The sequence below is a fragment of the Camellia sinensis genome, chromosome 15, assembly GCF_055761805.1.
Source record: "Camellia sinensis isolate YWXY chromosome 15, ASM5576180v1, whole genome shotgun sequence".
NCBI classification, from domain to species: Eukaryota; Viridiplantae; Streptophyta; class Magnoliopsida; order Ericales; family Theaceae; genus Camellia; species Camellia sinensis.
In genome coordinates this window covers 113,231,647-113,246,734 of record NC_138975.1, presented here as the reverse complement: position 1 = coordinate 113,246,734, position 15,088 = coordinate 113,231,647, and the positions used below count along the sequence as shown (strand labels likewise).

The following is a 15,088-nucleotide window of genomic DNA, read 5'->3' as shown; positions in this document are numbered from 1 at the left end:
TTTCGTAAATTGTTGCCACCTCTGTGTTAACGCATACAAACATCTCACACGTTTGAATAACACCCATCGGATCATCTTCTCAACGCGTGAGCCCAGTGCCATTGTCCCGCGTTGGGTTGGGTCCCATCCCATATGTTAATTTGTGAATCATATTGTCCCACGTTGGATCACAATTTCATATGTGGTAATAAAAAATTATATATATATACATATATATTGAAAAAAATTGACACCCAAATTCTATGATACAAATCATTTTAGAGTATTATGTATATATTATTAATAAAAAATTAAATTAAATTAAATTAATAATTATAATTTTTTATATTATATAATTTATTTCTGAAAAAATAAATGATAAATATATATTTAAAATTTAATCATTTATTTTATATTTTGGATAAATTACAAATATATTCTAACGTTTGCTTAATATATAAATTGTCTCATATGGTTCTGAAAATTACATCTCATTCTTTTAAGTTTTTAATCACACAATAAATGACCATTTTTATTAATAAATTATCAAGTCAAGTAATAATTTTTAAGAATGTTATAAATATATTTCAATTAACGATTTAAATAATTTTATTGTTGTATATGAGCGTAATTAGAAATTTTATTTTTTTCATTCATTCTCTTAAATAAAAAATTCAAAAAAAATAATATTTATAATTTTTAAAATTATAAGGATAAATTATATTTTAAATAAACTTAAGAAGTGTATTTATATTTTACATTTTATTTTTAAAGATAAATAGGACAAAATTAAAACAAAAAATTGAAAAAAGGAATAGATAATGTACTTTCCATAAGTCAGCTCCGCCACAAAATTGTGCAACCCCTACTATTTCCAAGAACTGTCTCAATTAATCAATCTCTCGCTCTCTCTAGCTCTCTCCAGTCTCTACACTCACCCCACATCTCAACCCCTTCTCTTCTCCAACTTTCATCCTAGGTTTCCACCTACTCTTCAAACCCAGATTTTGTTGGGTTGGGAGGGAGTAGGTTTGAATTCAATTGAAGTACTACAGTTTCATAATGGAAGTGCCTGTTGTGTCCTTCATTGTCAACAGACTTGGACTTTTGTTAACTGAAGAAGCAAAATTCTTATACGGAGTAAGCGACCATATTGAACAAATCCGAGTCGAGTTGAAGCGAATGCAATGCTTCTTACAAGACGTAGATTATGCAATACAAACTGATCTAGTAGATGCGAGGGTCAACAACTGGGTTGCGGAAATCAGAAAACTTGCTTATGAAACCGAAGACATCCTTGAAACTTTTGTCATCCAAGTTTCATCCAAAAGGAACAAAAAGGGTTTCCGAAATACCCTTAAAAGATTCATTGGCATCTTCAACGAATGGCTAGACATTCACAGGGTCGGAAGTGAGATCGGTGCCATTAAAAACAAGATCGCTGACCTCACAGCTAGTTTACATACTTACGGCTTAAAAAGTATAGGTGAGCCAGTTCAAGTGTTGATTTTAAATTTAAGTTTTTATTTATTTATTTGTTAATAATTTTCAATTATTGTTATATTTTTCTCTCTTTTAGATTCAAAATTATTACTAATTAAAATTTGAAACTTAAATTATGTTAATATATTCCATTAAGCTTTCCTGTGACAATCAATTTTAGGAAAGAATAATATTTTATGTTTTTTTTTTCAGTTAAATATAGGGGAAATTAAAAAGACATAACCCTATGTTTGTGTAAGAATTTAAATATAACAACAATTTACTTGCTGGTTAAAATTGTTGAGATTTGAAATCTTAAAATAATAATGACAACTTTAGGGGTCCGTTTAGAATGGAGGGAATTCATAATGAGGAGATTATTAGTGAGGAAATTAAGTAAAATTGTGTTTGTTTTGATGATAGTTGTTGGTGTAGGGATTGTTAAATTATTTTTATATAAAATAATAAAACAAATAAAAAAAATACAAAAACATTAAACATTAATGTTCAAAAAAAATGCCCAACATGTAAAAAATAAAAAATTAAATTAAAATTAAAATTAAAAAAATAAATTATTTTTAAAATTTTTATTTTTATTTTTGTATAAAAATATTTTTATTTTTTCAAAAAAAAAATATTTTATTATTTTTTTAAGTATTGGTCAAATAATTTGTTATGATTTATATATATAAGCAATCCAAAAAAATTTTAAATTAAAAAAAAATAAATATTTAAAAAATATTTTGTATTTAAAAAAATTAAAAATATTAAAATTAAAATATTTAAAAAATAAAAAAAAATAATTTTTTTAAATTTTTTTAAAAATTTAAAATATTTAAAAAACTAAACCAAACCAAGCCTTAAGTCCTATCAAATAGAGTCGACTACATGAATCTTTCTTCTCCACTCGACTCTATCAACGACTATTTGGTTAGTCAAATTAAGGAGATTTATATCTCTATTTGCTATATTCTCCCACGTCAATTTAAATTTGTCCCTTTCCCTAACACTCCCATTTACCGTTGCTGTATCACATTTCTTCACTACTGCCTCTATTAGTCTCCATTGTATACCATCTCAATCTATTCTCTCTCAACTTATCTTTTATCGGTACTACTCCTACTCATTCACAAATATGTTCATTTCTAATTCTGTCTTTTCTAATCTTGCTATACATCCATATTGGCATCCTCATCTCAACAACACTGATCTTATCTATATGTTATTTCTTAATTGCTCAACATTCCGTCACATACAACATCGCTGATCTAATAACCATTTCATAGAACTTTTCTTTTAGTTTAGTGGATACTCGTTTATCACATAATACCCCAGATGCACTCTTCCACTTAAACCACCATGCCTTAATTCTATGGACCACATTTGCACCAATCTCCTCAGCTGTTGTGATAATCGATCTTAAATAATGAAAATGTTCACTCTTAGATAGTTCTTGATTTTTAATTTTATCTTCTCCTTTGCTTCTATTGTTACTATTATTGAAATTACACTCCATGTACTTTATCTTAATTCCAGTTATCCTAAATCTTTTAAATTCAAGTGTTTCTCTACAAGTCTCCAACTTAGGGTGTGTTTGATTGGACGAACTGGATAAGGAGGATTAGAATCCATCGGACTTGAATCCTAGGACTGTGAATCTCTCGGACTATTTGGTTGGATTAAATGTGTATCCAGAGTTGGTTTTTTCATGGGATTAGATGTCTGGAAAAAACTATTTTTAGTGAATTCAATGTTTGCTTGGACGGACTGGATAGGATAAATGAATAAAAAACTATTTTACTATTTTTCAATTGTTTACTAAGTAATAGCAATATTAAACATATCTTTAATATTTTAATTATTTTTAGCTAGATTAAATAAAATTTTATTTTATTTTATTTTTTACACAATTAAATAAATTTATTTTTTTAAAATAAAATAAATAAAATATTAATAAAAATATATGTTATTTTTTTAATTAAAATTTTAAATAAATTTATTTTTAAAAATAATAACAGTTAAATAATGAAATTAAATAAAATATAAACAAAATTTTAAAATAAAACATCAATAAAATATCTATAAAAAATTATTTTAAAAAATTAAATAAATAAAACATCAATAAAAAGTTAAATAAAATTATTTTATTTTTACATTGAGCCATTTTAATTTCATTGAATTTTACTAAATAAAATACATAATTAAATAGCAAAGGGTCAAAATGGTCATTTCACATTCTAATCCCAACAGTAAATAGTCCAATGAAAATTGTCTCATACCCTCCTATGTAACGCCCCCAAAATAATAACATAAACACATCTATAAACACCTATAAATAAATAGCATAAATTAGGGTCTTAGTCCTTTAATTACATAAAGTTAATGAATACAAAGAGTTTAACGTAAATAAATGCCCTATTTGCTTACACCTTTCCAAGCCTTAACTTGGTTACAACAAAAGTGGGACTAGCCCTTACAATTAAAGCCCTAGGCTATACAAAATATAACAAAACAAAAAACTCTTGCTTCCCGGAGATCCCCCCAATACTATTGCCTTGGTGGAGGCATCTCATCATTACCTGAAAATGTTTATTTCCAAATAGGGTGAGCCACAACCCAGTAGAAATCATCTAACACGGTATATGAAGTTTAGCAAATGTATAAGTACAAGTGCATAAACAATGCATGTGATGAAATGTTTCACAACATTATATAATCATGAGATATTAATTTCAAGTCTTATCCATTTCTCTTCAATTCATATTCCGTTCACTTATTTGTCTCCATTCATGAGTCAATTTCATTATTTCTCAACAACCGAATTGACGCTGCAACTCAAAAAATTTCAAATCATACAACACATATGCATAAACACTTCAAACTCCTATTTCACGGAAATTTCGTCCGCGGGCAACCGTCAAACGAATCCCATGTAAACATAGGCTATATAAGCACTACAATTGTCATTTTACGGATATTTCATCCACGGGCTAGGCACCCATGTATAATTTCGGAACTTTCACCTAGGACACTCCGTCCAACTTAATTATAATGGAGTCCATCCTCTTTCTCTTCCCAAACAAATATCCATACATGTGCAATGTATTTAGACAGATAATCAAACATGAAGCACATCCTCTTTTCACTTCCAAACAATCATACATATACAATGTATATAAACACGGTCATATTCAATAACAACCATCAAAAGATTAGTTTCAATTTACCTAATCCACATGCAATTTCTACAACAGTCAAAGCTATCCTCCACCAATAGCCTAATACAGTTATCTCTAGACAGATATTAAATCTCAAACAGATAGTTTATTCAAAACTTCTAAAAGACTAAGTTGATACATAACCAATCCCACCATTCATATCAATACCCTCTCAATTTCACATTTCCAATGTAAATTGCAATTATTTGTATAGAATAATAGTTGATCTAATTAGGGCAACTTCTCAATTTTTCCCAAATATTAACCAAGTGCCAAAATCATCAAATTAGACATAACACAACATCATTTTCAAACCCCACAAGCATCTATTTCACCTACACCCAAAACCCCTCTTTCCATTTTATGTCCAAACCCTAGGTTTGTTCAAAACATTCCCAAATCACACTATTGTTACACAAGAGACAAATAACTAAGCTAAATATCATATGAAGGTGTAGAAGATTCCTACCTCAAGTGAGAAGATGAGGCAAAGCAAGGGAGAAACTCCAAGAACATCGAAACCCACTTCTATTTGGATCAAAAGTTAGATCTTGACGAGTTCTACCTTTTTCTCAAAAGCACTAGGGTGGAAATCCCAATGGATCTAGATGAAATCTAAGAAAGAAGGTGAATTGTAGAGAAAGAAGCTCAAAAACAAGCTTTTTGGAAAGTTTTAGAGAGAGAGAGATATATGAAAAAGTGATTCCAAATGTCATCTTCTCGGACTGAAATACACGCAATCCGCTCGAGCGTAGGAAGTGACGCTCAAGCGTCAGACACAAGGATCCGCTCGAGCATGAAAGTTGGTGTTCGAGCATAGAATGCACATTTCCAGCATTTTCAGAACTGCAAAAATATACTGAAAGTTGACGAATCTTGCTCGAGCGCAAGAATGGCCGCTCGAGCGAAGGAGCAAAATCTGTGAAGCCCGCTCGAGCGAAAAGACCAAAATCTGGGCATCACAAGTTTGGAAAAACAAGTACCCAATTTGTTCCAAACGCACAACAACAACTCGATAACCAAGATAAGGGGAGACAAAGGAAATAAGACATGAATAATCATTCTAAACTATACCAACCTGAGTCCAAAATACAATAGGTAACGGGTCAAAACTAGAATCACTATACCCTAGGATAGTATAATCCCTCATATGGGGGATAAGGAGTCTAGCCGGACTCCATGTCCGGCGGACTAAAAAAAAAAACAAATGCCGGATAAAAAGCTTCCTCCGGATTACAATCCTAACAGTGGATAGTCCCCCCTCCCCTCCTTATCCCCCTAATCAAACACACCCTTAGTGTTAACTCTTTCTCTAGTCTCATCTATTGATACGATATCATCTGCAAAAAACATACACAATGGCACATCATCCTGAATCTTTCGCGTCAACTCATCCATAATTAAAGCAAAAAAGATAATGACTTAAGGTTGATCTTTGGTGAAACTCCACAATAATTGAAAATTTACTTGTTTCTCTAGCAGACGATCTAATAGTGGTCACCAAACCTTCATACATGTCTCTAATCACATTAATGTAGTCTTTTGTCACCCATTTCTTCTCTAACATTTACTAGATTATATCCCAAGACATTCTATCACATGTTTTCTCAAGACTGATAAAAACTATATGAATGACTCTTTTCTTTTCTCTATATTTTTCTATTACTCTCCTCAAAAGATAGATTGCTTCCATTGTTGACCTACTAAGCATAAATCTAAATTGATTCTTTGACGCCTATGTTAAAATATTTTTTTAAAAAATATAACGCACAAATGTAGTAAATACAGTGCACATTAAAAAAATATATATATTTACAATAAAAATTTTTACCCTAATAAGATAAAATAAAGTAAATTTTCAAATATTTTTAAAAAATAAACTCAAAACAATTTTAAAGTACAACTCAAAACTTAAAACTCTTTTCAAAACTCATGACTAAACAAGTTTTTTTCTTTTTATACTCATTTCAAAAACTTATCTTTCAAAACACAACTCCACACTCAAATCATAATTTTAAAATTAAACCAAGCGAAGCCCTAATTTTTCTCATAACATCATTTCTCTCTCGTGTGACCTTTTACGTTGTTGAAGTGATTTCAAAATTTTAAAATTTAATAACTTTTTATTTATATCTCCATTTTTTGTAAAATTTATATTTTTAGAAATTTCATTGACTTAGTCTAACTTGGTCATCAAAATTTCATTGACATATCAAAATTTTACTAACTTGTCTTAGGTCAATAAAATTCCGTCAACTTTTTTTTTTTTGAAATTTTATATTCATCATGGATCTTATTTTACAGATTTTGATGAAACAATTCCAAAAATACAGATTTTATAAATAAAAAAAATTAGATCAAAAGTTATATAATTTTGAAATTTTTAAATGAGTTAAAAAAGTAATAGGTGATACCTGAAGCGGTGTAGTAGAAGTATTTTTGTCACCGTATATTTTGGAGGACCTATATTACTATAAAAAATTGTGTTGTCCTTATTCTTCTAAGAAAATATTACTAGAAATCATAAACAAAAAAATCCTATAAATTTATAAAAACGTGTAAAAATAATATTTCACAATTTTAACCTCCACTTTTTTTAATATATATTTTATAAAGGATGTATTGATATATGGCGAAAAATGATTCATAAAATAGAATTTTTATATACAAAATTCATACAAACTATGTGACACTGTTATTTTTGGACCATAAAATGAGTATTTTTTCCTCTTGAAAATGAAAGAATCACAAAAGAAAAAAAATCATTTTATGTGAGTGTTTTGTATGAAAATTCTATTTGTACAATATTATTATTGAAAATCGACTGCTAGAAAGACTAAACTAATATTGCTATAGGTGAAGGCGTAAGAAGTTCGACAATAGAGAAGCAACAAGAATTGAGGCAATCGTATCAGCATGTTGTTGAAGAGGATTTTGTTGGGTTTGAGGAAGACTTGAACATGGTTGTGAAACATTTGGTGCAAGTTAATGATTATACTCCTAGTCGAGTTGTCTCTATTTGCGGCATGGGTGGTTTGGGCAAGACCACTCTAGCTAAAAAAGTATATCATCACAAAGATATTCAAAGTCACTTTCATGGGTATGCATATCTCAGCAGTATCAAACAAGAGATATTCTGCAAGAAATCTTCATCAATCTTGTTCCAGAGAGGAAGAAAGATGTTGTTAGGATGACAAATAAAGAGTTGTTTGAGCAGCTTTATAAAATCCAGCAAAGTAAAAAATGCTTAGTTGTATTGGATGATATTTGGTCAATAGAGGCTTGGAAAAGCGTGAAACCAGCCTTCCCAAATGGAAACACTGGCAGCAAAATATTGCTAACAACTCGTAATAAAACACTGCCTTCACAAATAGATCCATACCATATCTTCCATGAACCTCCGTGTTTAAATGACGAGGAAAGTTGGGATCTACTTCAAAAGAAATCATTACTAAGAAGAGATGGTAGAGGTAATATTAATCAGTCTAGATTGCTATATATTTTGATACAAATTAAATTATTTCAATGTTAGTTTTCATATCATCTGTGTGATCTATTATCATCTAAAAAGATTAATGACTCATGGGCGGAGATTTGGGAAAGATGGAAAATATTTTAGCTCTATTGGTCATAGGGTCGTACCAAATGTATTTAGAATATTCATTTTACGAAAACTACATAAATTGAAAACATTCAATTCAAGTAATCACTTTCCAGTGAGATAGAAAATTAAATTTTACACAAACATATATTTGCACCTCCGTACCTTTTCACTTGTATCTCATCTCATAATCACTTGCACCCCCATATTTTTATATATTTTTTTCTCTATCTCATTGTGTTGTAATTCCCCCAAGTTTCAATAGTTGGAATACGTAAGGACTCATACAAAAAAAATCAAATTAATCAGGCATTCAAAATCACATGATCCATAGTTTTTTTTTTTTCAAAAATATATAGTATGTTATCAAAATCATATATTTTAAAAATAAATAAATAAATATGATCTATTATTATGTGGTTATAAATATATGATTAATTATGGTTTTTTTCATAGTTCATTTACTCGATAAATCTTACAATATAAATGATTCAAATAATCGAAATAGACCCAAATTGACCCACATGAAGGGTTACAACATCATTCCCAAGACACCAACAACAACTCAATGGTTATCAAACATATAGAAATATAAAATTTATACAAATATATATAGGCTAAACTATCAATAGGTCCTAATAGTTGGACTTAATTTCCATTAAGTCCAAATAAAAATGAGTCCTAATAAAATCGTTACTAAAAATTATTTTTTGTGATAATTTTTTGCATGTTGCTAAAAATTGACAATTATTGGTTTTTTTGTCACGGTTTTTATAAATTATTGCTAAAACTTAAAATTAGTGACGTTTTTCTGTGACGAATTTTTCAAACTGTCGCTGAAAGTTAAAAATTAGTGACTTTTTTTGTGACTCCTTTTAAAACTATCGCTAAAACTTATAATTGGTGATATTTGTTGTGACAAAATTTTTAAACTGTCGCTAAAAATTAACTTACACGTAAGTTCTCTATATATATACAAATATATGATGTGACATATTTAAGTCTTCTTATTTTAAATCAAATGACCTATTGGATGGTTCATGCTATATGCAAGTTATGACATTTGTAATTTTGATTATGAAAAATGTCGTAACTAAATTATTTTCAAATGTAATTAAAAAAATGAGTCATAACTAAACACCATAGAAGGTATAACTAAAGACATTTTAAATCATATCTAAAATAATGTCATAATCAATATCACAATGAATCATAAATAATACAACAATGAATTATAATCAAATCATAACTAACAATACGGTAACTTGTAACTAAATATCACAAAAATTACAGACCTTGAAATAGAATTTCCCCCCATTTGGAGTGGCCTTTATTTCAAAAATACATCTACCATATTATTCTGATTAAATATTTTGTAAATTAATGATAAAATAGCATTTCCATCCCCCAAAAAAATTTGGTCCAAGCATTTCACTTAGAAAGAAAAGCTACTTCTTTTATGTAATTTATTACTCTAAAAGAACTGAACACGACTGGATGCTAAAAAATTTAGTGTTAATTATAACAACATCTGGTGAATTAGTATGGAATATTAATATCCTCTTAAACTACAAAATTGTATATTTAAACCTTTTAATTTTAAAATATCATACAAATATCTCTATTAGAGTTATTATTACTCCCAAAGAACTGAACACAACGAGATGTTAAAAAATTTAGTGTTAATTATAATAACATCTGGTGAACTAGTACTGAATATTAATATCCTCTTAAACTACAAAATTGTATGGTTAAACCTTTTAATTTTAAAATATCATACAAATATCACTATTCGAATTATTAGGTACTTCCAGAGTACCATGTTATCTACCTGATCTAGTCTCAGTCAATGAGAAACCGCAATAAAAACTAAATAGTCATCATTTGTGTCTTAACTACTCCCACAAAGATGAGTTAACATGTTCCATTCATAAAAGTTTTTGCAATGCAATTAATATGAAACACCATATTGACAATGACACATAATATTCCAAGACTAGTCACTAGTTATTGATTAAAATTTGACTGACATAAGTCATGTATGATAACTTTGTAATACTAGCTTGAAGAATGGAATATAAATGGAAGGTTAGGGGTACATAAATCACTCATTTTATTTTATTTTTATTTGTCTTTTTGTAAAAAATTTAAAATTAATTAAAATAACAAATTCTTAAATGGGGCCACAGTTCACTTCTTGGCTCCTTAACATCACTCTCTTTACCACCAGGGGTGGTGGCCCAGTGGAGAAAGCAACTCGTCTCCACAGGCTTGACCCAGGGTCGAATCTTGGGGGGAGTGTGGAAATGTTCTCTTTGAGGCCCCCCCTCTGTACTCCGGTTCAAATCCTCGGCGGTCTGTGGCGTATAGTTGAGCTCCCCTGGTGTCCCGGTGGTGGGTCCCTCACATGGTGAGGGTTAATTCCTGACTGGCAACTGATTATCCTGGGGTCAGGGCCCACAGGGCCGTGATGACACCTCAGAGCCCTTTTTTCTTGTTCAAAAAAAAAAAAATAATAAAATAAAATAAAATAACATCACTCTCTTTGTACCAAATGCATGCATGAATTTGAGCTTTTTCTTCTTCTTTGTTAATATAGAACTTTTGATTGAAAAGATGCAAGTATCAATGTAAACACTGCTGACTTTGAGGCAAAGTTGAGGACGCGGCTATTTTGGACTACAAAAATTGGTTGAAAAAAAACTATCCCTTAAATAGAAACAAAAAAGCTTGTTGATGTAGTAAATTATTTAAAATTAGCGGATGATTAATTTCCAAATATATGGTTTGCGTATAGAATGTTATTGACTATCCTTGTTACAGTTGTTTCTAAAGAAATAAACTTTTTAAATTGAAATTGATTAAATCTTACCTTTGGTCAACTTTGTCACAAGAATGATTTAATGGATTTGATTGTTAAATTGAATTATGCAAGTTTGATTAGTAATTTTACAACTACTAATTTGAGTTTTATACTCGAGAATACGAAAGTTCATAAATTTTAAATTAAATTTAAATTACCAACTGATTTAATTTTGCAAAAAAAAAAAAATGTAAAAATCAATCCATATTACAAGCTTGCTTTAGAATTATCTATCTATATATGTATAAAAGGCCCATGTTAAAAAACTTGATTTGGGTCTTGAAAAAGTCGGCAAAATTTTCATTTTTTATTGCTTATTCACGCATGCATTCAATAGAATTTTTATTTTTGTTGTTTTATGGACTCTAGGCAATAATATATTTTTTGTTTTTTTTAAATTTTGCATTTTGTCATTTTTGTAGACTCTGGAGTGCTTGATACAAATATGGAGGCAATAGGGAGGAAAATGGTAATGCTGTGTGCTGGTTTACCGTTAGCAATCATTGTGCTTGGTGGACTTTTGGCAACAAAGCATACATTAAGGGAATGGGAGGTTGTATACCAAAATGTTCTTTCGCATAAATGGAGTGACGACCCATACAACATGACAATGGAGTATCAACGGTGTTAGCTTTAAGCTACCATGACTTGCCTTATCAATTAAAGCCATGTTTTCTATATTTTGGTCACTTTCTGGAGGATTATAAGGTAGATGCTGAAAGACTATATCACTTGTGGATAGCTGACGGTATAATTGTAGATGATGATAGAGTAGGAGATGAAACAATAATGGATGTGGCAAAACGTTACTTGGGTGCGCTTGCACAAAGGTGCATGGTTCAAGTACAAGTAGACGAGTATACTCAAAGGATCAATTATTGCCGCATTCATGACCTTATGTTGGAGCTGTGTTTATCAAAGGCAAAAATGAATGATTTTCTTGGGATCATTCATCTCCAACGCGAAACTGATCTAGCTAATTGCTTTTCCACCACAACATCAACAACTACTGCTCCTAAAATACGCAAACTTGCAATTCATTTGAATAGGAATGTCGAAAGAGTTGTCCTCTCTGAATTGGAGAAAACTAAACATCTAAGATCCATATTGTTCTACAATTCAGGGAGTGTCAACGAGGAGTCTTTAATAGAGTTGAACGCCCATTTGAAGTACTTCAAATTGCTTAGGAATTTGGATCTTGAAGGATTTAAGTTTGATGAAAAGTCAGTCGAATCAATAGGCAACCTAATTAGCTTGAGGTACTTGAGGTTTGGAGGTTGTTTGATACCGAAATGGCATTCGTCTATCTGCAAGTTGAAACACTTGCAAACCTTGGATTTACAATTTTGCAAGTTCAACTCAGGTGAAGTAATAGTCATACATGGAATGGAACAATTGAGGCATTTGTATATTCCGTCGAATCTCAATCTCAATTTTAAATTCAAATTTGATGGGTTGAGTAACCTCGAAACATTAGGAGGGTTTAACACAGGGTCTTGTGACGTCAATGATCTGTGTAAATTGATCAATCTTCGGCAACTAGAAGATGCAACTTTCTGGAAGATGCACAATCAGGACTTAGCGGCTTTCATCAACTACCTAAGCATCGGTGCCGACCACCTCCGACAAACATCCGTATTAGTTGAATTTTGCAAAAAAGAAGAAGAGTTGACTCTTCTCAAACAACTGTTAGGGTGTCACCATCTTTACAGATTGAGTATTGATGGAATTATTCCCGAGTTACCAGAGTACTGCAAGGGTTTCTCTCCCAACCTCATCAAGTTAACGTTGGTGGGATGTAACCTTGAAGAAGACCCTATGCCAACATTGGAGAGGCTACCTAACCTACAATTTCTCTTGTTAGGTGGTTCCTTTGTGGGGGACAAAATGGTTTGCTCCGCTAATGGTTTCCCCCAACTCAAAACCCTATATCTCTCTCACTTGACGCATTTAAAAGAGTGGGAGGTGGAAAAAGGAGCCATGCCCAATCTCTCTGTTTTAGCAATTTATTTTTGCCGAGGACTAGAAATGGTTCCAGAGGGACTGAGATTCATTGCTACCCTCCAACAATTTACAATTACGGATGGGAGCGAAAATTTCAATAACAAGCTTCGAAGGGTCAATGGTGAAGAAGGAGAAGATTTTTACAAAGTGCGACATGTGTCTTCCCTCAAGATTCGGTAAATTTCTTATTTCTGCCTGAATAATCCTTTTTTTCACAAGAGACGAAACAACTGTTGGGTCTCTTATCATTTCTTTCACATCCCCCTCATTAATTCTCATCATAAAATTTGTTGATATATATCTCTCTGCTTTTTTGCCTTTATATTCGATTAGGGGTGGACAAATTATCATAGAATCAAAAAAAAAACTAAACCAAACTGACATTATTGGGTTAGTTTGGTCTTTTTTGAATACATTGGTTTAGTTTTGAGTCTTCAATTCTATAATTCAATAGGATTGGATTAATTTTTGGTTTAGGTTTATCTACCTCGAACAAGCCTGATAACCAAATCTATTTATTTATTTATATTATAAGATTCAATTTATATCGGCATGTTTTTGTCTAATTGGTCTATTCTAATGGACTTGATTGCAACTAATCATTTCTCACTATTTGTTTTGATTTTCAGTCGATTGGGAGAAGATTAAGAAGAAGAATGGGAATGGAAGACGAAAATATTGGAAGGTAGAGTTGGAATTTGCGGTACTTAATTTTATTTTGTTAGTTGTGTCACTGGATTTGATTTATTTTGGTTGTATTTAAACTTGAGTTGTACTTCACTATACTATTCACAATTGTTGGCTTGTATTAAACAATATTTATTTTATGTTTCGTTAAATTTAAATATTAAAGACTTGTTTATTTCAATTATTTATTATTGATTGATTCTTTTTTTTTTTTTTTTTTTTTTTTTTTGCATTGGATTGATTTGGTTCAAGTGCATGATTCATTTAAATATGTTCTAAATTTAATATCAACTCAAACCAAACTGACCGAATCACATACCTCTATTGATTCATATCCATAAAAAAAATTTAATAGGAGACTTGAGTAATAAAAGCTGAGATTTTTTTATAATAGATCCCTTATAATAAGATTTTTTTATAAGAAACCAAAGGAGTCCATAAGTTTTATTGTGAGGAGGACAACAAGTGCAACAAACACAACCCAATTACTAAATAGCTAATTTTATTTTTTTAACTTTTAAGGGTAAACTACAAATATACCCCCTGAGATTTGCTTAAAATACGAATTGCTCCTTGTGGTTTGGAAAATTACAAATATCTCACTGTCAGACTTTTTTATTTAACAGAATTAATTGGGAAAGTGAAATTTCTAACTGTTCACCTATACAATAATAAAATTATTTGAATTATTAATTGAAATAAAATTTTAACATTATTAAAAACTGTTATTTAACTTGATGATTTATTAATAAAATGACCTATTTGTTATGAAATTAGAAACTTTTGGGGGCATAATGTAATTTCTAAAACCACAGGGGGTAGTTTGTAAGTTAAGTAAACCTCAGGGGGTGTGTTTGCAATTTAGCCAACTTTTAAATACTAACTTTAATTTAAATTTTTATTTTTTAAAGTAATTTTTGGAATACTCTCATCGAAATCCATTCAGTAAGAGTTCGTATTGAATACGCAATATTAAAGAAAATATTATTTATTTTCGAACAATAAAATTTTTATTATCTATGAATAGAGAAATTTCAAATTAAAAGCTAAAAATCCAAAATTAAGTGCTACAAAATGAAAAACCATATTTCATTGTTTGTAGATTAGAAAGAAATTTCACTGTCTAGTCTAGTGACATCAAATAGAAAATTTTAAACCAGAGGGACAAAATACAAAATTAGCATTGGTTGCTAAAATATTGAGATAAAAAGAGGCATTACGCTCACTGTCAAGTACAAACTTTTGTTATGTATG

General features: G+C 30.1%; 1 protein-coding gene across 1 annotated transcript; it reads left to right on the top strand.

Moving 5' to 3' along the window:
* Nucleotides 1–890: 890 nt before the first annotated feature.
* Nucleotides 891–13,942, top strand: LOC114259083 (putative disease resistance protein At1g50180). Its single transcript, XM_082909906.1, is given in 6 exon segments — nucleotides 891–1,465; nucleotides 7,536–7,772; nucleotides 7,775–8,149; nucleotides 11,566–11,768; nucleotides 11,771–13,323; nucleotides 13,777–13,942. Coding segments are annotated over 6 exon segments (2,811 nt in total). The 5' UTR covers nucleotides 891–1,041; the 3' UTR covers nucleotides 13,796–13,942.
* Nucleotides 13,943–15,088: the final 1,146 nt, after the last annotated feature.